Raw genomic sequence first — 23173 nt, forward strand, 5'->3', positions numbered from 1 at the left:
CCATCTTCCTCTGTTCTGGGCTGGAGACCTCTCCCTCTGTGGTGCAGCAGTCACACGGCCATCTGCAATGCTCACATCCCACGCTGGAGTTCTTGCTTGAGTCTCAGCTGATGTGCTGGGGGAATCTGTAGTTGGTGGCTTGAGCACTTGAGACCTGCCGTCCATATGGGGGACAGCAGTTCCTGGCTCCTTGCTTTAGCCTGGAAGAGGCTGTTGCAACCATTTGGGAGGAGTGATTCAGAACTTGGAAAATTTTAATCACTCTGCTTTTTCAAGTAAAATAAACCAATCTTTATTAAAAAAAAAAAAAAAAAAACCCTTCTGACATAGCACTGCAGCTCTGACTGCGTGAGCAGACTGATGCAGGAAGTGCAGTGGGGTCCAGAGCTGGCTAGCTGTGGGAACAGGGGTGTGTGTATGTGGCCAGGACAACCTAGCTTTTCATACTGACCCCTCTACCTGGGCCTCTTTACCACCAAACCCCTGGCTGCCAAAGGGTCACAGCCTCGGGCCTCCTTGGCCCAGCACTGGTGCCAGGACAGCTACCGCCAGTGTGCAGCCAGTTAGCTGCCATGGCATCACAGGAGAGCACAAGAGTAGACCCAAGGTTCACAGTATTTGTGGCCCAACTTCAGTGCAAGCCACACAGGGCCATGGGAAGACCTGGGTCAGGACTGGTTTTAGGGGTAGGAGTGCTGGACAGTTGGTCATCAGACCATGAAGGGACTAGCTGGCTGAGTTGTGTGGCAGGTTGGGTCATTTCTAGGTGCCAAGTGAGGACCAAGCTAAGAGACAGTGACAATGTGCAGGATGTGTAGGGTAGGCTGGGGCTGGGGGAGTGGCCAGAATACTGTTGGGTCAGGGAGGAGGTCCCAGCATGTGGTGAGGCTTCAGAGGGGTGGAGGGGGCTGCTGGCCCCTGGAAAGAATGACAGTAGCACTGTGTACCATAAACAGGAAGATGTGTATTAGAACACGTACACGCAAGGACGAAAGAGGTATCTGCATCATCAAATATGGAATGTTGAAGAAACAGTTAAAATAAATAAAGACTTGGAGCGCAGCCGGGGCTGGCTCGGGCTGGGGCTGAGGGGCCACTGCCTGTCAGCTCCAGGCTGCAGGGCCACTGCCGGGCTACCTTGGCCTCCTCCCTGACGCAGCACAGCTGAGCCTGGGACCATGAGAGTCTCTCAGGTACCGGGGCAGTTGGCAAGCTCACTCCCCACTCTCGTCACTTATCTCTGTGACAATGTCTATCAGGCTCTGGAGCCCGAAGATGTAGCCAGCATCCTGGCCCTCGTGCACCACGCTGTCCTCACCGTAGAGCCTGCAGGTGGTGTGTGCAAAGTCGATCATGCGCACATCCACAGAGCTGGCACCAATGGGCTTGTAGGCGTAGGCACCAGCAGACTCGTCAGCTGATTCCTCTGACAGGTCCTCCAAGTCCTCGGCATCAGAGTCCAGGGCCACCTCGGGCCACTCCTTGCCATCGTAGATGACGAGCAGGGAGCTCGAGTAGAAGCGGTAGGACTCCTGCCGCTCTAGCACTGTCTTGAGCTCTACCAGCTTCTTGAGCACGGGGCCCAGGAGCTCACGGCGCAGGTGCCGCCCATTATGGAAGAACTGGAATAGTGCCTCCTTGAAGCCCTGCACCGACAGCTTCCGCCCGTGGTACTTATTCATGAACATGAGCTGCCCACTGCCCGCCTGGTATACCTACAGGAGACAGAGCAAGTGTTCAGCGGCTGAAGCCCATGTTAAGGCCTGGTCTGGGGTGGGATGAGAGGATGGATTACATCTCTTGTCAAGTAGACCAGTTGCTAGTGAGCTACTACCCTCTTTGGTCAATATCCACCAGCCCCAGATTTGGTCGTTGTGTCCCAGCCCCCTAACTCAACAGTCAGGGGAAAAGACCTAGCCCTCTTGCATTCTCCCCACTTCTTTCCATGCTGATCTCAGAGATCACCCAGGCATGTAAGCCTGGCCCAAATCTGGAGTCTTGTGAATCAAGAGGCCAACACCATGGTGGGGATGTGGCAGCTGCCAGGGCCTCTCACCTGCATGCCACACACGCGCACGCCGATGATGGCGGACGTGCTCTGCTGGCACTTGCGGATCTGGTTGGCTGCCTTTTCCTCAGATGCATCATCGCCATGCTGTCGCGTGCCCATCTTGAGGTCCAGGACACAAGGCACCTCATAGCGCGAAGTCAGGTTCTCCAGTAAGATAAATTCTGAGTAGTTAAGGATAGTTTCCCAATAGGAAGCCACAGCTTGGGACACTGGTGTTCCCTCCCTGCCCCCCAACACTCTCCTTGGGGAACAGGGGAGCTCACAGGAAAATCCAGTGGTCCTTCTACCTGCCATGCTATATTCTTAAAAGGATTTCTGTTTGTTTATTTGAAAGGTAAAGCAACAAGATAAAGGAAGAGGGCAAGAGAGGAAGTGCCGGAGAGATATTCCAACTGCTGGTTCCTTCCCCAAACAATTACAGCAGCCAAATCTGAGTCAGGCTGGAGCCAGGATCTTGGAATTCCATCCTGGTCTCCTTGGGGTGGCAGGGGCCCAAGTGCTTGGGCCATGATCTGATGCTTTTCCAGGCACATTAGGAGGAAGCTTGATAGAGATTAATGTGCGGGGCTCAAATCTGCACTCCAAAATGGGATTCCAGCACTGCAAATTGTGGTTTAACCTGCTGTTCCAATACCGCTGACCCCCTAGGTTTTATGTCTTTAAGAAAAAAAATTTAAAGATCTGTTTTTGTTGGAAAGTCAGATACATAGAGAGGAAGAGAGACAGAGAGGAAGGTTTTCCTTTGCTGATTCATTCCCCAAGTGGCTGTGACAGCCAGGGATGAGCCAAACCAAAGCCAGGAGCCAAGAGCATCTTCCAGGTCTCACACATGTTTAGCTGGTCCTTTCAGTGAGGCCCTCCTCACCCCCAAAGCCCCCATAGCTGGCACGCCAAATCAGCTGTACTTCTAGGCCGACTCCCAGCCCTGAGGAATGTGTCACCTACTCCCAGCCAGCACATAGGGATTGGTGGCACCTCTGGAAGAGAAGTTTAAATTCAACCACAACTTAAAAAACCCAACTTGTCCAACTGAACCCCTGGGGCCTTCCTGCCTGCCCCTCTCCTGTGAGCAGAGGATACTGTACTGGTTCCGGTGTTTCGCATTCTCCTTCATCCTCTGTAACTGCTGCTGGTGACACTTCATGCTCCAAGGGTTATAGTGTTTAAGCTGGGAACTTACATTCCCCTTTTTCTCTACACTGTAGTATAAGACTTCAGATTTCTTCAGCCACTCAAATTCTTCTTCCAACTTATGACTACAAAGAGAGATAAGGATCCGCTGAATCACAACATGTTACCAAAAATAGGGCCAAACAGGCATAAAGGCAGTTTTCTAGAGTGACAAAATAAAGTTAGATATCTTGATATAGTGGTGGTTATAGTATATATGCCTGCCTAAATTCACTGAACTCTTCTAATAGGCATGCTTTATTATATGTATCAAACCTCAACAGGTTGATTAAAACATATCAGGAGCCAGGCTGACAATGCTTTCTACAAGGAGAACCCAGGACATGACCTGCCATTGTTCCCTGCCCCATTCCAGGGCTCTCGCTCCTGAGACACCCAGGTGTCCTTAACTCGAAAATACTGGAGACCAGCAAAATCTGAACTGAAATTCCATAGAAGTCAGTTGATCAATTTAGCTACATTATAAATACTCTATGTACATTATAATTACTCTGGGTACATATGCCCTGCCAACGGAGGGACTTGGAGGCCCTGCCTCCTTGAGTTTCCAGAACATTTAACATGACACTCCTTAGTAAGTAACCTGAGGTGAAGGGACAGTACCAGGTGGAGCAGCCACAGAGCTGTTTAAATCTGCCAACTCTGTTTACACAACATAGTATGACCTAAACCCTAAGTCAAAGAAGCTGGTTGTGCCACATGGGAACCAACTCACCACTGGGTGACAAGGCATTTGCCAAGTACGTGGCGAGTCTTTATCTCCTGGGAACCAAGCCGTGCCCAGGACTGTCAACCCTTTTCCTCCTGGAGCCCACCCTGCTCCCTGCCCACTCTGACTCACCTCTTCGACTTCTCCTCTTTCCGGTGCTGGCGTACCCAGTCCTTGGGAGTCTTCTCGGATTCTAGGACATGATGCTTTTTGTTTGTCCACCTGAGCAGCTTAGTTTTTGGCTCACAGTCTGAATTGTCTACAAGGTCCACAGTTCCATGGTCCCCTTTTACTGGATATGCTATCAGACACAAGTTCCTGTCTTCATCCTCTTCAAAGCATACGGATACTACACCTGCGGAGGGGACGAGGAGTGGCAAAGAGTCTGAATCCCACAGGAAGATGCATTCTGAAAACAGGATTTTAACATTTGGTTTGTTCTTACCCTGTTCCTTAGTCTCTATGTTGCCAGAGGCCCAAACTCATCTGCAAACCTAACAAATATCAGAACAGCTAGAAGAGATGACACCATACAAGACAAGCAATTAGGGAGCAGACATGGCCGAGAGGCTGCCTCTCTGAGGCACTCAACAAGGCAAGAGCCAAAGAATTACAAGACACATTTTTCCATCATTGAAAATGTTTTATTATTAATTTTCATGTAACTCTTCTAATCCTAAGAAAGATGCCAAAACATTGCTCTTTTTATCTCGTGGGACTTTGTAATGTCCTGAAGAGGAGCTCCGGTGGCATGGAGGCTTGCTTTAAAGCACAGCCCGAAAGCAGGAGGAACGCAGTTTTGCCTTGTGGTGAGAAGCATCCACGGGGTCGGGGGAGACCAGGGAAGCAAAGCAAAATAAAGGGGTAAACAAACCACACAGCACAACAGACACCCTAGCAGGGACTCCCCGCAGTGCCCCCACACTGGGGACACCTCAAGCCTTCTGTCCCTTGCAAATGTTTTTATTGGTCTTTGCAGTCTCATGTCACAAAAGAACAAAATGAACACAAGACGGACAGGCTTGTGCACGGAGCACACACGTGTGATGGCCTTGGAAGCAGCTCTGCCCCTTGAGTCTCTAGAACCTGCTACGTGTAATGAGACAGTCTCTGAGGAGGGGCTGTCGGGTGGGAGCGATTCAGCAGGTGCCGACGAGCGCCTTACAGCCGCCTGGCTGACCACCTGGCCTCCCCGGCCTTCCTGCCCCAGGCTCACTCAATCTGCTCAGTCCTTGCTGCCCGCCCGCTCGCTCACTTGCTGCAGGGGACTGTGTGCTCAGAAAGAAACGACACTTCTGAAGTGGCCCCAGCTCTGCACCAGAGGAGCCAGGATGGGGAATTCAGGGAGCCACACTTCCCTGTGGCTACGGGAGACATGACCAAGGGTAAAAAGGGACAGGGGCGGCCAGCTAACAAAGAGTGTTTGGCTTTGTCCTGGAAAAAAACAACAGAGAAGGACCAAGTGAGGGCCCCCAACTCCCCACCTCCGCCATACCACACATGCATTTCAGAGTACAGAACAGCCCAGTACATTTTGTCTTTAAAGAACATAAATCATTTCAGTATTTCATATAACCAGGCAATGCACATTTAATAATTCATTTAATAGAATCAGTCTTGATTTACACCCCACTCCCACACCCCACCAAACCAGTGGCTGCGGCTCTCTCCCCCAAAGGTGCATTCTGAAAAAGGAGTCTTAACCATAATGAATCCAAGAGGTGCCTTCACACAGAGGGGCCATCCGCGAGTGTGAAGGGTGAAGGGCTTCATCTCCCCAGCGCCGCCTCCCATGGCTGCATTCCATCTGACTCAGCCCTGCCCCCAGCCTACCTAATCACTCGGCCTTCTGGGTTCCTGGAGCACAGAAAGCAGGCGGCAAGTATGCTGTGTAAAATCCTCCCCAAGTCTTCCCCCAGCGCCCCCCCTCAGGAGGGGGGGACTATGGGTTACTGTGATCTAGAGATACCTGAACATAAAACACAACTAAACTTCCACCAAAAAGAAACACAACACAAATCCACAAAACAAAACATAATTGAGCAATCTCAACAGGGTTTGCAAACTAAGGGTGTGAGGTGCCAGGCCGAGGGCCAAGAGGAGGAGGGAGAACTCGGCAAGTGGAAGGGAGGGAGGGAGGGAGGACAAGCCGGGATGGCTTCTAGGACGCCTCCTGCTCCCCAGCCTGGCAACCCCCTCGGGAAGCTGGGGCTCACCTTTGTACTGGGGAGTGAATTTCCGCATCTCGGCAGGAAGGGTCTCGTAGAATTGATGCTCCCTTGGGATCAGGGGCTTGCACAGAGTGGTCTCGTTGAAGCGGAGCACGCAGGAGTGTCCCCCAACCTGGTGGACAAAGGGCTCCAGCAGGATGCCCTTGGGGTGGGGCTCTGTGTCCATGGCCCTGAAGGCTGGGCTCATCCTCTGGGCCCAGGGGGCAGGGAGAAGGCGGAGGCGGCGGGAGTCCTGCGGCCAGCTCGTCCTCCGTCTGTTCTCCTGTTTGGTCTCAGCTGCTTGGCTTGTGCAAGCCAGGACGCTCTGCCAGAAACAAACACAATTATGACAAGGGATTTGGAAACTGACTGGGACCCGCCTTAGAGCCTCCAGCCCGCCCAGCTGCTCTAGTAGAAAGACAAACAGGCGGAACTCAAGGGAGGCCAAACAAACACTGGGAGTCTGGGTGGGGGTGGGGGATGCCCAGGGCTGCGATTCCGATCCTAGTGCCCCACCAACAACCACTGCCTACCAAGCAGTCAATAAGCCCCAGTGAGGTGAAACCACAATCTGAAACCAAATATTCTAGTTAAGTCTTGTATCTTTGAGTAAGACAGTCAAGTCTAAGTTGAAGGTGACCAAATCTATCTTTATAAAATGCACTTAATACAAGGAAAACCTACTAATTCATCACCTGATAACATCTGCCGGCCCAAGGTATCCCCACACATCTGCCCAAAGTTATACACAATCCTCTCTGACCTTATTAGCCATGGAGCCTGTGACCAGCTTTAATGATTAACATTTGTATCTAACAACTGATCAAAGCTGGCAAACTTCATGTGAAAGACAGTGTTCCAGGTCACGACAATTTTTATCGGTTCTATCCTGATCATCAAAAGCTGGGGCACTCCTTTTACCCAAAGACAAGCTGCAGGGGCAATCATGTCATTCCCCCACTTGAAGCCCTGGGCTTTCCACCTGCTAGTAAACACACCTCCACGCCCTCTCTGAGCTGCATCAGGGCAGGCCATGCCAATGGTGTACTGGGTCTCACACACGGCAGTCTCTAGGAGCACTCACAGTGTCTGGGCAACACCTCTGGATCTCCAGAGGACCTTCCTGGACACTTGGCCAGTCCCCAGGACTCCAATCTGGTGGTGGAAATGAGGCTAGGTCGGGGAGGTCTGCCCTCTGACGAATGTAGGTAAAGCACCCAATGTGTGGCAGGCTGATCACAAGGACTGCTGCGTCGTCATGAGGAGACAACATTTCCTGTTGCAATGAAACTGATAGGGAAGCCAGGGAAGGGAAGCCAGGACTCCCAAGCGAGCCCAGCCTGCCGAGTGCCTCAACGCAGCAGCCCTGTGGCCTGACGCTTCAGCCTGCCATGGCATGTGGCCCAGGAGAGTGCTCTCCTTACAGAACTCTATTTTCTGTCAGTGCCTCTAATGACTTAAGTATTTCTTTCTTTCTTTTAGAGAAAAACCTGTGGGCGCCCAAATGGACTCCAGGTTTAATAATAATAATCTTTCTTCATGTAAAGAGCAGTGACACAAAGGTCCTGATCTGATTTCATGGTACCTTCAAATCACCATGGAAGTCCCCAGGATAGGAAGGGTCCAAAATGTAAGACAACGGAACCTTAATGAGTAGTAGGTCCTAGTCATTCCAGAGTCTCTCCAGGAGATGGCGCTCTCAGATGCCTTTTCTCCATTTCCATAACAACTAGTTCACCCGCACTAATTTACCATGTACAGAATAACAACAAAGGAAAACTAGTGATTCATACTCAACTCACCAGCACCAAGGCCTGGTAAAGTACAAGATGCTCCTTATGGGCCAGAGTTGAGAACACAACCCAAAGTTTTCAGAAAGGTGTAAAATTGCTTGCACCGTCACAGCAATGCTGAGGCTGCAAACCTTTTCTTCTCTGTTCAGGATCCATTCAATGTATTTCTTTTTTTTTTTTAATCAATGTATTCAATTAAATATAAAAATACCTTTCTCTGGGCTATTTCTTGTATCCATCCCTAAATTCCATAAAAAAATTTTTCAACTAGACAATCCTCTGTCAGAGCCAGCATCCCATATGGGTACCAGTTTGTGTCCTGGCAACCCCACCTCCAATTGAGCTCCTTGCTTGTGTCCTGGGACAGCAGCAGAATGGTCTAAGTCCTTGGGCCCTTGGCACCCAAGGGGAAGACCTGGAAGAAGCTAAGCTCCTGGCTTTGGACTGGTTCAGCTACGGCTGCTGCAGGCACTGGGGACTGAAAAACCAGGTCTTTGAGGCTTGATACAGCAGCCTAGTGGCTAAAATCCTTGCCTCACACATGCCTGGGATCTCACGTAGGTGCCAGTTCTAATCCCAGCGGCCCCACTTCTCATCCAGCTCCCTGCTTGTGGCCTGGGAAAGCAGTCAAGGATGGCCCAAAGCCTTGGGACCCTGTACTCATATGTGGGAGACCTGGAAGAAGCTCCTGGCTCCTTGCTTCAGATTGGCTCAGCTAAGGCTGTTGTGGCCACTTAGGGAGTGAATCAATGGATGAAGATCTTCCTCTCTGTATATCTGCCTTTCCAACAAAAATAAATATTAAAAAAAATTTTTTTTAAAACGCCGAAAATAACACTTAAAGAAAAACACAAATAGGTCCTTCATTGTATCTCTCTAGAATAATGGCTCTGTGTCCTGCAAGGGTTTCTACCTTGTCCTGCAAGGGTTTCTACCTCCTCCATTTCTTCCATGTCTCCAGAAGCAAGTGATGCAGCACCTTGCCACCTTCCCTGTGTGCCCTACTCCAGCAGTGCAGAGGACACTCTCCTTGGAAAATCATCATTTTGTTTAGAGAGGTGGGAATTACAAGGCTGAGACTTGCCTGAGCCAAGTCTGATGACAGGAAACTTCCACATGGGAGGTGGAATTACACAGGCTAACTGGCCTGGACTGAGGTGGGGCCAGGTTCCAGTTCTGATTCTGCCAATGAACTCTTCTGTGGGACTCCAAGTCCCTGACTCGCTCCCTTTGGGTTCCAGGTTACTGGTAGAAATGGAAGTGGCTCAGTGGGTCGTGACCACTCATCAATGTGCTCAGCAGGATTCCTTTTAATCACACAGGATGAAGTAGGACGCCTCAGTGCATTCTGTGCACCCAGCCCTGTTCTACGATGCCTCTGCTTTAATGATTATGTTGAGCTCTCAATTCCAACAGGAGCATGGCTTCACATATTCCTCACCACTGCAGATGCAGATGTGGGGCTTCTGTTCTGAGCTCCTTAAGAAGCTCCTATCACAAGGACAGTAGGGTTACAGAGCAGATCAGCTCCCTTTCTGGGGACCTTGGCCAGGTCAGGAGAAAGAAATGACCCACAGCGCCTGTTTTACTGCACCTGGCACACACTCTCCCCCTCGTTCTTGCCCTCACCCTTTCCAAAGGCAGTCAGAGGAGTGGAATCTGTTTTAATGGTTTTAAACATCCAAGGTGTCCAAAACCCAGTTTTTCCCAGAAACCCTCGAGTATAAGCAGTTGCTGCCAAGGCTACTGTAGCGTGTGGACCATGGAGAGGAGGGTCATATTACAGTCCACCTGCCCACATGCCTCACACTCACCCATGAAGGGGCGAGCAGGTAATGCCCACAGAACATCATCCATCTTCTGACAGTCAGTCTTCTCAGGCAGGCCCCTCCCCGCAGTTCCATTCCATTGGTTTAAGACTCTCCTGGAAATGATGCCATAATGCTGACTATGACTCACGGGAGAGCCTGGGTCCTTAGCTCGCTCTGAGTTCAGGTAATAAGGCTGCAGATGAGGTCCGCTGGGGCTGCTTCCTCAGCCTCGGAGAAAGCCCAGGGTGAGGCACTCCCAGGAGGGCAGGGGCCACAAAGGCTGCCACGGGGACAACAGCCTCTCCACCACCCCTCAGGTCCACTGCCCCCACGACGCACAGTTGTGCTGCCAGGCTCAATTACTGAGGTCTGACACACTGGGGGCAGGAATGTAAAAAGAGACAGCCACTCTGGAGAACAGCTTGGCAGCTTCTTACAAATTAAAAACACACTTAACACACACACATGCACAGAAAGTATGCACATAATTTGGCTTCTAAGTATTTACCTGACAGAAATGCAAATTGCACACCTCTAAGGATTGTGTGCTGCTGCACTATTCCTAAGCACCACCATGCCCAAGGCCAAACACAGTGAGAGGGGAAACTAGGGTTTTCTATAAAATGGAGTATCATGGGCCCTAGTAGCTAAAGCCCTCGTCTTGCTTGCCCGGGATCCCATATGGGTGCCAGTTCGGGTACTGGCAGTCCCACTTCCCATCCAGCTGCCTGCTTGTGGCCTGGGAAAGTAGTGGAGGATGGCTCAAAGTCTTGGCACCCTGTACCTGCGGGGGAGACCTGGAAGAAGCTCTGGGCTCCTGGCTTCAGATCAGCTCAGATCTGGCCATTGTGGCAGTTGGGGAGTGAGTCAGAGGACAGAAGATTTTCTCCTCTGTCTCTCCTTTCCTCTGTATATCTGCCTTTCCAATAAAAATAAATATTTAATAAAAATGGAATATCACTCAAGAACATGCAGGAGCACACTGCTGCATGCCACTATGCAGGTGAACTACAAAAGCACTAGGCCGTGGGGAAGAAGTCAAGCACGGGCCAGTGTGGTGTAATAAGCAAAGTCGCTATGTCAGCAGCACCCACATGGGTGCTGGTTCACGTCCAGTCCACTGGCCTGGGAAAGCTTCCTCCCTGGCAACTCCTGGCTCCCGACTCTGGCCTGGCCTAACCCTCGCTGCTGCAGCCACCTGGGAAGTGGACAGCTATGTCTCTCTTTCTAATAAATAAATCTTGAAAAAATTTTTTGCCACAACAAAAGAAAAAACAACAAAAACTAAAAAAAGAAAAAAAATCATAAAGGGCTGCAAGTTGAATGATTTCATTTAGTATAGATGAAAATCAATGTACCCCTCACTGCATATATAAAATCAGCCCATCCATTTTTGAGTTTACAAAATTCTTCTAAGTGTCCACTACCTTAAAGCAAGAAAAGACCGTACTTTTAAAAGCATGACACTGTTATGTAGCTTTTGCATGCAAATTTTTGTCTGAAATTCCATTTCCCACCCATTATCACTGGAATCCTTACCTCACTGTAAGCACATCCATCACCCATGTCCAGGTCAGCCCGGACTGCAACTGTAAACAGAGGCTTATCCCTAACTATGAGGAACACACCTGTGAGCCTTCCATAGCTGAGACGTGGCCAGCCATGCTCCCCGTGTAAACAATCCGTGACATTAGCCGCTGGTGTTAACACATATAAAGCCACTCCCTTATTTTGAAAACCTAATTTTATCACACTAACAAATCTCTGTTGCAGTTACCTTTTTAATTCTTTTTTTAAAAATTTATTTATTGGGGCCATGCCATGGTATAGCAGCTTAAGCCTCAATCTGTGGCACTGGCTTCCTTTATGGGTGGCAGTTCAAACCCCAGTGACCCACTTCCAATTCAGCTTTCAGCTAATGGCTTGAGAGGGCAGCAGAGGATGGCCTAAGTGCCACGTGAATTCTAGCACTCACACGGGCGTGCCTGCACCCACAGGGAGATCCAGAGGAAGCTGCTGGCTCCAGCTGTTGGAACCATTTGGAGAGTGAACCAATGGATGAAAGATGTCTCTCCTTCTGTCTCTGGGATTCTGTTTTTAAGAGATCTTCCATCTGCTGGTTCACTTCCCATATGGAAGTAACAGCCAGGGCTGGGTGACGCTGAAGCCAGGTGCTTCACCTGGTTGGTAGAGGCTCAAATGCTTGGGTCATCTTCCACTACTTTCCCAGGCACATTAACAGGGAGCTGGATTGGAAGTGAAGCAGCTGGAACTTAAACCAGCACTCATACTCTCATACTAGATGCCATGTTGTAGCTGTTCGCATAACCCACTGCATTGCAATGCCAGTCCCTTCAAAAAATTTTTAAATATTTATTTATTTATTTTTATTGGAAAGTCAGATACACAGAGGAGGAGAGAGATAGAGAGGAAGATCTCTCATCCACTGCTTCACTCCCCAAGTGGATGCAACGGCCTGTGCTGTGCCGATCCAAAGCAAGGGACCAGGAGCCTCTTCCAGGTCTCCCACACGGGTGCAGGGTCCCAAGGCTTTGGGCCGTCCTTGACTGCTAGGTCAGGTGCCCAGCTCGTAAGCCACCCAAGGCCCCTATCAGGGTGTCTGACTCATTCTTGACTTCAGTTCCAGATTCCAGCTTCCTGCCAATGCAGCTGGCTCAAGCAGCTGGTTCCCTGCCTGCCATGGGGCAGGTAGAGATTGGGTGCCTGGTTCTCTCCCCTTGGCTGGCCTAGGAAATCCTGGCTGGTTGCGGGCATTTAAAAAGCAAACCATCAGAGTCTAGCCTAGTAGCCTCGTGGGATTCCATATGGGCGCCCGTTCTAATCCTGGCTGCTCCACTTCCCATCCAGCTCCCTGCTTGTAGCCTGGGAAAGCAGACCCAAAGCCTTGGGATCGTGCACCTGTGTGGGAGACCTGGAAGAAATTCCTGGATCCTGGCTTCAGATCAGCATAGCATCGGCCATTGTGCTCACTTTGGGAGTGAATCATCAGATGGAAGATCTTCCTCTCTGTCTCTCCTTCTCTCTGTATATCTGACTTTCCAATAAAAATAAAATAAAAATAAATCTTTAAAAAACAATTTTACGGGCCCGGCGCGGTGGCGCAAGTGGTTAAAGGTCCTCGCCTTGCACGCCCGGGATCCCATATGGGCGCCAGTTCTAATCCCGGAAGCCCCGCTTCCCTTCCAGCTCCCTGCCTGTGGCCCGGGAAAGCAGTCGAGGACGGCCCAAAGCTTTGGGAACCTGCACCCACGTGGGAGACCCGGAAGAGGCTCCTGGCTTCGGATCGGCATAGTATCGGCCCGTTGCGCTCACTTGGGGAGTGAATCATCGGACGGAAGATCTTCCTCTCTGTCTCTCCTCTCTGTATATCTGCCTTTCCAATGAAAAAATAATAAAAATATAAAAAACAATTTTACAAAATCAGATTTGGACTGTTGTTTAATTATTACTTAAACTCCAAGAATCTAACAGAGCACTGAGAGTAGTGCTCTCAAACCACTACTGTGTTATAAACAGATGTTCAGAGAGCTTGAACAGCACCCTGTAATGATCAAACACAAGCCAATCAATCATATAAGCAGCACTATTAGCATAAAGAGACACCACTGCACACTATACAAAATGCATTTCAAGAACTGAATACCTTTATTTTTAAAGTCAGAATTAGATCGAGAGAGGGAGGGACAGAAAGACCTTCCACCTGCTGGTTCACTTCCCAGCTGGCCACAATGGCCAGGACCAGGCCAGGCAGAAGCCAGAAGCCTAGGACTCTACTCAGGCCTCCACGTTAGCCATTTTCCTCTGCTTTTCCGGGTGCAACAGAGAGGAACTAGACTGGAAATGAAGCAGCCAGGACTTGAACCCAGCATCCATATGAGCTACAGCACTAGCCCCTGAAAGTGTTCATTTGCATGTACTCTGCCTATCTTTAGTATGTCTTCACTAATTACAGAGCACAAAGGAAGGTCTGGGCAGCTGAACACTCATGGGGCCCTGCCTGCGTGGAAACACTTCCTGTAAACAAAGCCCAAGCGCTTCCTACAATGGGAACTAACCTTAGGAAAGTCTCAGTGAGAGATACTGGTCATGACCATGAGACTGAAATCCTGCTCTAGTTTATCGCTACATAACTAGCTCTGGGTTGGGACTGAGACCACACCCCAAAAACCCAGGGCTTTCAGGCTGTTCCCCTGACCCTGGAAGCCTTTATTTCCCCCCCCAAGCAGGAGGAGCAAGGGAAGGTCTGAAGCGACTTCTCTCTAGGAGGCCTGCCAGGCCAGCCTTCACCTGAACTCTCCTTAACTGAGGCTGCTTTCAAAACTGAATGTTTTTTTTTTTAAAGATTTATTTTTATTATTATTTTTTTATTGGAAAGGCGGATATACAGAGAGGAGAGACAGAGAGGAAGATCTTCCATCCGATGATTCACTCCCCAAGTGAGCGCAACGGCCGATGCTATGCTGATCCGAAGCCAGGAGCCTCTTCCGGGTCTCCCACGCAGGTGCAGGGTCCCAAAGCCTTGGGCCGTCCTCGACTGCTTTCCCAGGCCACAGGCAGGGAGCTGGAAGGGAAGCGGGGCTGCCAGGATTAGAACCGGCGCCCATATGGGATCCTGGGCGTGCAAGGCGAGGACCTTAACCACTTGCGCCACCGCGCCGGGCCCAAAACTGAATGTCTTTTAAGGATGGCATTCCTAATTATATAAAAAGCATAAATTATTATAAATTCAAACTAAGTAATAAGGTTATCATTCCCTCTTTTCAGTTTTTGGAATGTTTCAAACTTTTTAAAATATTCTCAAACTCTCTTACAATCGGGAGAGAAAATATTGGTGGTAGTGTGGGGAGGCATTACAGGGTTGACATCACAGACGGCTGCCCGAGTCTTCAGGATTTTAAACACCTCTGCCCTCCTGCCACCCCCCCAATACTGATCTCGTCTGTCTCCTTGCTGGTAACTTTGCTCCATGACAGACTGGGAGATGGATTGACATACATACATAACAACCTCAAAACACACTGTCCTTCAAGCGTTGGAAGGTCAGGGGAGGAAGTGGCCAGTTCCCCCACCCTATGAGACAATAGGGCAGAACTGTGCCAGAAATGAAAGCTCCTTATTATTGAAGACTTGCTACTGAAATAGTTCCTACAACCTCACAACCCTCTGGAACACATACTAGAGTCTACCGTCCTCACACGTGGTACACTGAGCGTTGTGCCACCTACACCTCATCACAGAAAAACAGACATCAGGGCCTAGTGCTGTAGCTCAGCACATGAACCCACTGCCCACAGTGCCAGCATTTTCATGTGGCTACTCCTGATCCAGCTCCTTACGTATGCACCTGGGAAAGCAGCAGAAGATGGCACTGTGGCCAACTGGAGTCAACCAGCTCTCTGTCTCTTCTCTCTGTAATTCTGACTTTTTTTAAAAAAAAAGATTTATTTTTATTATTTTTTAATTGGAAAGGCGGATATACAGAGAGGAGAGACAGAGAGGAAGATCTTCCGTCCGATGATTCACTCCCCAAGTGAGCGCAACGGGCCGATGCTATGCCGATTCGAAGCCAGGAGCCTCTTCCGGGTCTCCCACGCGGGTGCAGGGTCCCAAAGCCTTGGGCCGTCCTCGACTGCTTTCCCAGGCCACAGGCAGGGAGCTGGAAGGGAAGCGGGGCTGCCAGGATTAGAACCGGCGCCCATATGGGATCCTGGGCGTGCAAGGCGAGGACCTTAACCGCTGTGCCACCGCGCCGGGCCAAAATTCTGACTTTCAAATGAATAAATCTTAAGTGGAAGAAGAACACTACTAAGAAGGCTGGCACCCTAATCCTAACGTTGAAGCAGCTGAAGGCCGGCTGGCGGGGAGGGGCTCTGCACCCCAGCAGGCAACTAACCTACCAATGCAGCAGGACTAGAGAAAAGGCTCCAAAGGCCTGCAACAACCCAGCTCCATCTCCAATACCAGACGCTCACCGTCCCACCCCAGACTGTATGTTATCCTAACAAATAAAAAAGAAGCCACAAGTTTTAACAGAATGCATTCACAAAAGCCCTATGACGCAGATCCTTCCCCTGACAGAGTCAAGGGACACTAACAACAGAAAATCCTGTCCCAGAAATCTGCACAAGTTTTTCCCTAAGGGACACACACACTGCAGCCCTGCATAAGTGCTTGCCTTCCAGACCCTGAGCAGGCCTGTGTGAGCACACCAGCCAACCTGGGGCCTCGGCCCAGCTCAGGGACCCAACAGAGCAGGCTTCTGGAAAGCCCCAATATCATATCAACGGGACAGGGTGAAGGAGGGTTCTGCCTGCCAAGAAATATGTTCATCCAAGTAAGCTGCTACACTGACACAGAACTTTAGCAATTTACAAAGCCTCTTCTGGCTAAAAATGTATTACCAATACCTCAAATAAATCTAAAATATTGATTCTAAACTATCTTTTTTCAAATTTAAGATTTATTTATTTTTATTGGAAAGTCAGATTTACAGAGAGGAAGAGAGGTAGATCTCCAGTCCACTGGTTCACTTCCCAAGTAGCTGCAATGGCCGGAGCTGGGCTGATCTGAAGCCAGGAGTCAGGAGTCTCCTCTAGGTCTCCCACACATTGCAGGGTCCCAAGGTTTTGGGCCATCCTTGACTGCTTTCCCAGGCCACAAGCAGGGAGCTAGAATGAAGTGGAGCAGCTGGGATACGAACCAGTGCCTACATGGTATCCCGGTGCCTGCAAGGCAAGGACTTTAGCCACTAGGCCACCATGCTGGGCGCAACTCTAAGCCATCTTATGTGCCTTCTATGAGAATATCAAAGTTTCTCAAAGCTAAATAAATCCCATACACATACACCAGTAATCCTCTGCCTCTGCTGCGGGCAGTTCTCAGGCTCAGCGTCATCTCAGGAGCAGACTCTGACTCCTACTACCTGCTAAGAAACACGCACAACAGGTGCACATGGAAGTGACTGCTCGACACCAGCCCAAACTGCGTGGAAGTCTCGCCCTGTGATTGGAGTCTCTCTGTCTTGAGTCCAATGTGTCACAGCTTCAGATAAGACGATAAGACACTGGCTCCCTGCCTCCCTGTGAGCCCTTCACTCCCAAACCAAATGACACAGATACTTATCCTCTGAAACAAAAGGTGCGAAAAGTGATCCAGTCCAGGGGCAGCCCTGGATGGGACTGAGAAGTACCCCACTGCTACACCAGGGCTGTACCCAGGGGACACTGACAAGTTCCTCCTGGTCCCTTTGGCAAACTTTCCATCTTCCCAAGGGTCTACAAAATCTCTCAGGCTCACAGCATAAACCAGGCAACCTGATCAGCCCCTGACTGAACGCAGTGTTCTCCCCAAACAAGCCTGGCAAAGAGCAAGCTAAGATTGGACAAACTAAATGCAGTGAGGCCCAGCACAGTAACCTAGTGGCTAAAGTCCTCGCCTTGAACGTGCCAGGATCACATACAGATGCCGGTTCTAATCCCAGCTGCTCTACTTCCCATCCAGCTCTCTGCCTGTGGCCTGGGAAAGCAGACGAGGACGGCCCAAAGCCTTGGGACCCTGCACCCGTGTGAGAGACCCGGAAGAAGTTCCTGGCTCCTGGCTTCAGGTGGGCTCAGCTCCAGCCATTATGGTCACTTGGGGAGTAAACCATTGGACGGAATATCTTCCTCTCTATCTCTACTCTTCTCTGTATATCTGCCTTTCCAATAAAAATAAATAAATCTTTTTAAAAAGAAGACCTGACCCAGACTCTCTGCTAATGGCCTAAAATGCCTCAAGATGTGAGTCCCTGCTACCCACATGAGAGGCTGATGAAGCTCTGGTTCCTGGCACTGCCCTAGCCTAGCACCCCTGGTCATTGTGGCTATCTGGGGAATGAATCAGCAAACAAAAAGATCTCTCCTGTCCTAATTAGTTACTGGTGAATTTTCTCCCAATCATGTTGCTGAAGTTCACAAGCAGGCAGACAGTATGACTCTGCTCAGCCCTCACGTCAGATGCTGGGACTCCAGCCTCCACAGCGCAGAGTCAGCATGAGAAAGGAGGCAACCAGCACGTCCAGCCAGCACACACCACAGGTAAAGCACATCTTAACAAAGAGGCAGCAAGGTGAAAGCCGACAAGCTCGCAGGAGCTGCTTCATCCCAAGAAAACAAGCACAATGTGCACAGAAATGGGATCTCAATCAGAGACTAGAAGGGGAGGAGGTGGTACTGAAAACACATCCCTGATGTAGCTTTATACCTGTAGAACAAAATATCCTATTGGCTCAATGCAGGCAAGGCTCAACACAAGAGGTGACCAGTGGCTTCTTCATTTTCAAGATTTAGTTTATTTAAAAGGCAAAGTTACAGAAGAGGGAGACAGATCACATCTATCCATTGGTTTATTCCTCAAATGGCTGCAATGTCAGGGCTTGGCCAGGCTGAAGCCAGGGGCGTGGAAGTCCACTGGGGTCTCCCCTGTCAGAGAAAGGTGGCCAGGAAATTGGATAAATACCCACTGCTTTCCCAGGCTCACCAGCAGGGAGCCGGATCAGAAGTGCAGCAACCAACACTGGAACTGGCGCTGCACAACACTGGCCTCAGTGGGTTCCTCTGATGATGGGGTTAAGGTAGAATGAGATAGCCAGCCTTGTAACACCCATACCAGCCTTGCAGGATCCAGCCTAGATATCAACTGTACACTTACTACCTGCCCCCATCTCCCGTCCTCTCCTCAAAAAGTTTTAGTGGGGCCATAGCACAGAGGGTGGTGGGCGCCTGGGATACTAGCATCCCATATGAGCACTGGCTTACAGTCAGAGGCTGCTTTACCCTGGCCCAACTCGCAGCAAGGTCCAGTTACCCAGCTGGGAAATCAGGATGGCTTTCTTGGCTTCCAGCTTCAGCCTGGCCTAGCCTGGTTGGAAGGCCAGGATGAGAGACCTTCAGTGTCTCTCTAGTACTCTTCCAAATAAATGAAAAGTATTAATTTATGTGGCAGGCTTGTGGCTCAGTGTGTTAAGCCACAACAATATTGCATAGCAAGAGTGCAAGCTCCAGTACTAATTACCCTGCTTTAGATCCAGTGTCCTGCTAATGCTTCCCTGGAGGCAGTGGACAACAATCCACCCAGTGGACAATGATCCACGTACCTGGGTCACTGCCACCTGTGTAGAAGAACCAAATGGAGTTCTAGACTCCTGGCTTCGGCCTGGACCAGCCTTGGCTGTTGCAGGCTTTGTGGGGAGTGAACTGGTAGACAGAATATCTCTGTCAAATAAATAAATCTCTGAAAAAATAAAGTTAAAATGGACATCTGAATACACCGTCTATCAAAGTGAGAGAGGAGTTAGAGTGGGTAGTAGGCAGTTAGGGTATTCTGGGTCCCCAAGTAAAAGAGAATTTCCCCACCATGTCTTGAACTCACCAGAGCACATCTCTTCCAAGGGATGGGGTGCTGTTAGCATATCAATTCCCCACCTGAAGTATCGGCCATTACCTCTGGCCACTGTGGGAAGGCCTCAGGCCGATCTCTTTATCATTAAAAGGAGAGCAGGAAGAAGTAATACACATCTGCCCAAGGCCTGGAATGTCCTATGTCTGGCACCTCTGTGGCCTTTTGTCCCAAGGCCAGGTACCATGGAAACCAGGAATTTTCTTTGTTCATGGAGAAACATCTTTGAGGGAAACCTTTAAAAGGTGCATTCCCCACCATTCATTCGGGTTTTGCTTATTCTTCTCCTGCCACTATGGCAGAGGACTAGGGTTTTGCTTCTTGTCCTCCTGACACTATGGCAGGAGGCAAGGGTCTTTTCTATCTCAAAACCCCCTCCCGTCGCTAGGACGGGAGTCTTCTTTTCTCAACTTTTCTAATAAATCTTGCTTTAAAACTAAACTGTGTCCGCATGAAAATTCTTCTTTCCTGCGAGACAAGAATTTGAGGTTGCTGCCATACTCGGAGTCAAAAATCCTGCAACAAAAGGACATTGACTGCAGGCTACAATGGGGCCAACAAGCGCTCACCAAGTGAGTGGAAGTCCTGCCACTGACCACATGCTCAGGTAGAAACCAGCCAAATGGTGACACACTGCTCCTTCCCTAGCCACGGAGACCCACTGATGCAGGACATACCACTGCAACTACAGAGGGTCAGCTGAATGCCTCTGACATCATGCCAGAATGGGGCCAGTGTCATTGCCTAGTGGGCAAGTCTACTGTCTGTAATGTGGCATCCCATATGGATATGTGCCATTCCAGTCTTAGCTGTTTGCAAAATAATGTTTTGTTTTTCCTGAGTTTTGTTTTACAAGAGTAATTTCAGGGCCCAGCGGTGTGGCCTAGTGGCTAAAGTCCTCGCCTTGAATGTGCCAGGATCCCATATGGGCGCAGGTTCTAACCCCAGCAGCTCTACTTCCCATCCACCTCCCTGATTGTGGCCTGGGAAAGCAGTGGAGGATGGCCCAAAGCCTTGGGACTCTGTACCCATGTGAGAGACCCAGAAGAAGTTCCTGGCTCCTAGCTTCGGATCAGCTCAGCTCCGGCCATTGCAGTCAATTGGGGAGTGAATCATTGAACGGAATATCTTCCTCTCTATCTCTCCTCTTCTCTATATATCTGCCTTTCCAATAAAAATAAATAAATCTTTTAAAAAAAAAAAAGTGAGGGCAGTGAGAGGGAATAAACACAGAATGATCCTGGCCAGGAGTTGCACATCACAAAACATGATGAATACCTACTCCTTTTATTATGCGGCAGGCTAATAAGCAAAAGCATAATTTAAAATACAACCACACAAAAGCAATTATCGGCTTACTCCCTTTCATACAAAACTGTGTTCAATTTATTTCCCAGGAAGATGATCCCACAACACAAAATAACTTCACTTGGGAAAACATCCCTCCACACCCCCCCCCAACACAATGCATCCTCCAGATAAGCCAAACAATGGAAAATTTTCACCTCAGTGAGCTGGCCTCAGGGAGGCTCTGGCTCATCCCTGTTGCCTAGATACCGGTGTGACATCTCTGGAGCTCACAGAAAGCTACTGCACTGGTCGTCACGGCTGCTGCCGCCCGGTGTGGCTCACTGCCCACACACACAGCACTGTACTACTCTGTCACTCAACCCAGCATCAAGCCTTTCACATCCGCCACTCCGGCCTCTACAATGACATCAGCTCTAGTGCGGATTCTCATCCTTATGGTTTTTTTACAATGTCCCTGAATTCTACTCGAATGTCACAAAGCAGGTAAATCTACAGGAAGGACAGTTACTTCTTCAACTTATTTTTTTTTCTTCCTCAACCCCCCCCCGCCATAAAAACCAGTATGTGATTTAATCACCTAGTACAGTCAAATTCCGTAACATTCATGTTGTAATTTCTAATTCTGACAGTGGTGACCTTTAAACAACACGTTCAAACTTCCCTTTAAATATTTAATACCAAGTTACAAGATGCAATTACACAAACCCTGCAGCAATAACTCAGGTAAATAAGCATCTTAGGTTCACTTAAAATGTTATCCTGCTAAAAATGCAAACACAGCATTTTAAATCCCATCAACAAAATTACTGTGGTTCTATCCTTTGTGGAAAAAAAACAGATATATACACTAAATAACAAATGGTATCTGCAGCATTTTTGTTACCAAGCCTCAAATGTTGCTATACATTCTCACAGCTTATCTTTTTTATTGTATGTATATTCATAGAATGTAACACAATGTGGAAAACCAAGCAGGCACTAGTTCCAACTCAGCGGCTATTAAGAGCAGTACATGGTACCCTCATCTACATGATCTCCATCTTTAGTGTAGCTTTCTTGATACCCCAGACCCAGCAAAACCCTAAAATGAAACAAGCCATTAGCATGAAAAACACAAAAACAAATGTGAAAACTCCATTCAAGGTGGAAATGTCACCAAGAAGCAGGCCTTCTCTGGGCTACTTTAAGAAGCTGATTCGGTAATAATGTTAGGTGTGCAGTCTGCCCATCTAACACCAGCCGATGGGTCTGACTGGCATGAATCAACACCCAAAATGGCTGCACCCTGGCTGGCCCCAGGTAACAATCCCTGAGGCTTTGACCCCTCAACCCCAAGAGCCAGGCAGAGACAGCCCTCCTCCACCAATAACCCGGGACAGGGTGACAATCGGCGACCAGGGCAGACCCTTCGGTGACACTGGGCACAAGGACCTGACCACGACCCTGGGAAACACTGTCTACGGGGGAAACCTTGCTCCTCTCTCCAAAAGACGGGAGACCCCTTGCATGTTGAGACGGGGCCCTCCTCCCAAAACCGACGCAGGTCGTCCCTCCTCCCTTCAGATTCAAGGACAGTTCCCAGCTCCACACAGACGCAGGGGGCGAGGCAGCCCGCCCCCACGGGGACCGCGGGAGACCCCCACCCCAAAGAGGACGGCGACACCCTGCGAGGACTGGAGACCCCGCCCCCCAGCAACCCGGAAAAACCCTTCCCCAGAGCTTCTGGAACTGCAGGGCCAGGGAAGCGCGACGAAGCAGGCGTTACCTGCGGCCTCAGCCCAGTCCCGCGGCGTTTCCGTCCTATTGTTTCTCTCCCATCAAAATGGCTGCTGCCGCGCCGCGCCCCGCCCCCTGCGCTTCGCTCCCGACGCCCCTCGCTATTGGCTCGCGCTGGGGGCTGCGCAAGCGGACTGGCGGGTCTGAAAGGCGCCTAGGGCGCCGGGATTCGCGCAGCGACTTCCGGAAAGGGCGGGGCCACTAAGGGGGTGGGGCTTAGAGGGAAGTCTAGAGGACAGGTGAATCAGGGTTAGCGTGGGCAGTAACCTGGCTCGGATCCCATCAATAGATTGTAGGGTGGCTCAACCGATCTTCTGGTTTTCCCATGACTTAGGGGTCGTCAAATTGCGGGGATTTCAGTGATAGCACCAGAGAAACGGGAAATAGATGGCTCTAGCGGATGGATGGACAGAAGACTGGACATGAATGCACGGAAGTACAGAGCTTCCGACCTGAACCCTGCTCTGTCTGTACCAGTGGCCAGAGCTGCAGCCTTATGTCCCGGGCATTGGCAAGGGTGTGTATGCTTTAATTCAGTACGTATTCATTAAGCACCTAACTTTGGGTGCTAGGAGCAGGAGAGGATGGGAGTGGCAGAGGAGGATATCTCTCTGGAAGGATTGTTACTAAGTAGAATATGCCAGTGGAACTGCAGCTTTTTTTTTTTTTTTTTTTTAAGATTTATTTGAGTCTGGTGTACTGGCGGCTAATCCTCCTCCTGTAAGTACCAAGATCCCATATGGGTACCAGTTAATGTCCTGGCTGCTCCACTTCCCACCCAGCTCCCTGCTTGTGGCCTGGGAAAGCAGTCAAGGACGGCCCAAAGCCTTGGGACCCTGCACCTG

At 49.8% G+C, this 23173-nt stretch overlaps 1 protein-coding gene across 1 annotated transcript; it reads right to left on the bottom strand.

Moving 5' to 3' along the window:
- Positions 1-944: 944 nt before the first annotated feature.
- Positions 945-22395, bottom strand: IP6K2 (inositol hexakisphosphate kinase 2). Its single transcript, XM_040994422.1, is given in 8 exon segments — positions 945-1715; positions 2057-2232; positions 3152-3327; positions 4104-4326; positions 4417-4446; positions 4449-4484; positions 6188-6506; positions 22318-22395. Coding segments are annotated over 7 exon segments (1344 nt in total). The 5' UTR covers positions 6390-6506; positions 22318-22395; the 3' UTR covers positions 945-1214.
- Between the last annotated feature and the right edge of the window lie 778 nt (positions 22396-23173).

The sequence above is a fragment of the Ochotona curzoniae genome, unplaced genomic scaffold, assembly GCF_017591425.1.
Source record: "Ochotona curzoniae isolate NIBS_2020 unplaced genomic scaffold, NIBS_Ocur_1.0 contig_908, whole genome shotgun sequence".
Taxonomy (NCBI): Eukaryota; Metazoa; Chordata; class Mammalia; order Lagomorpha; family Ochotonidae; genus Ochotona; species Ochotona curzoniae.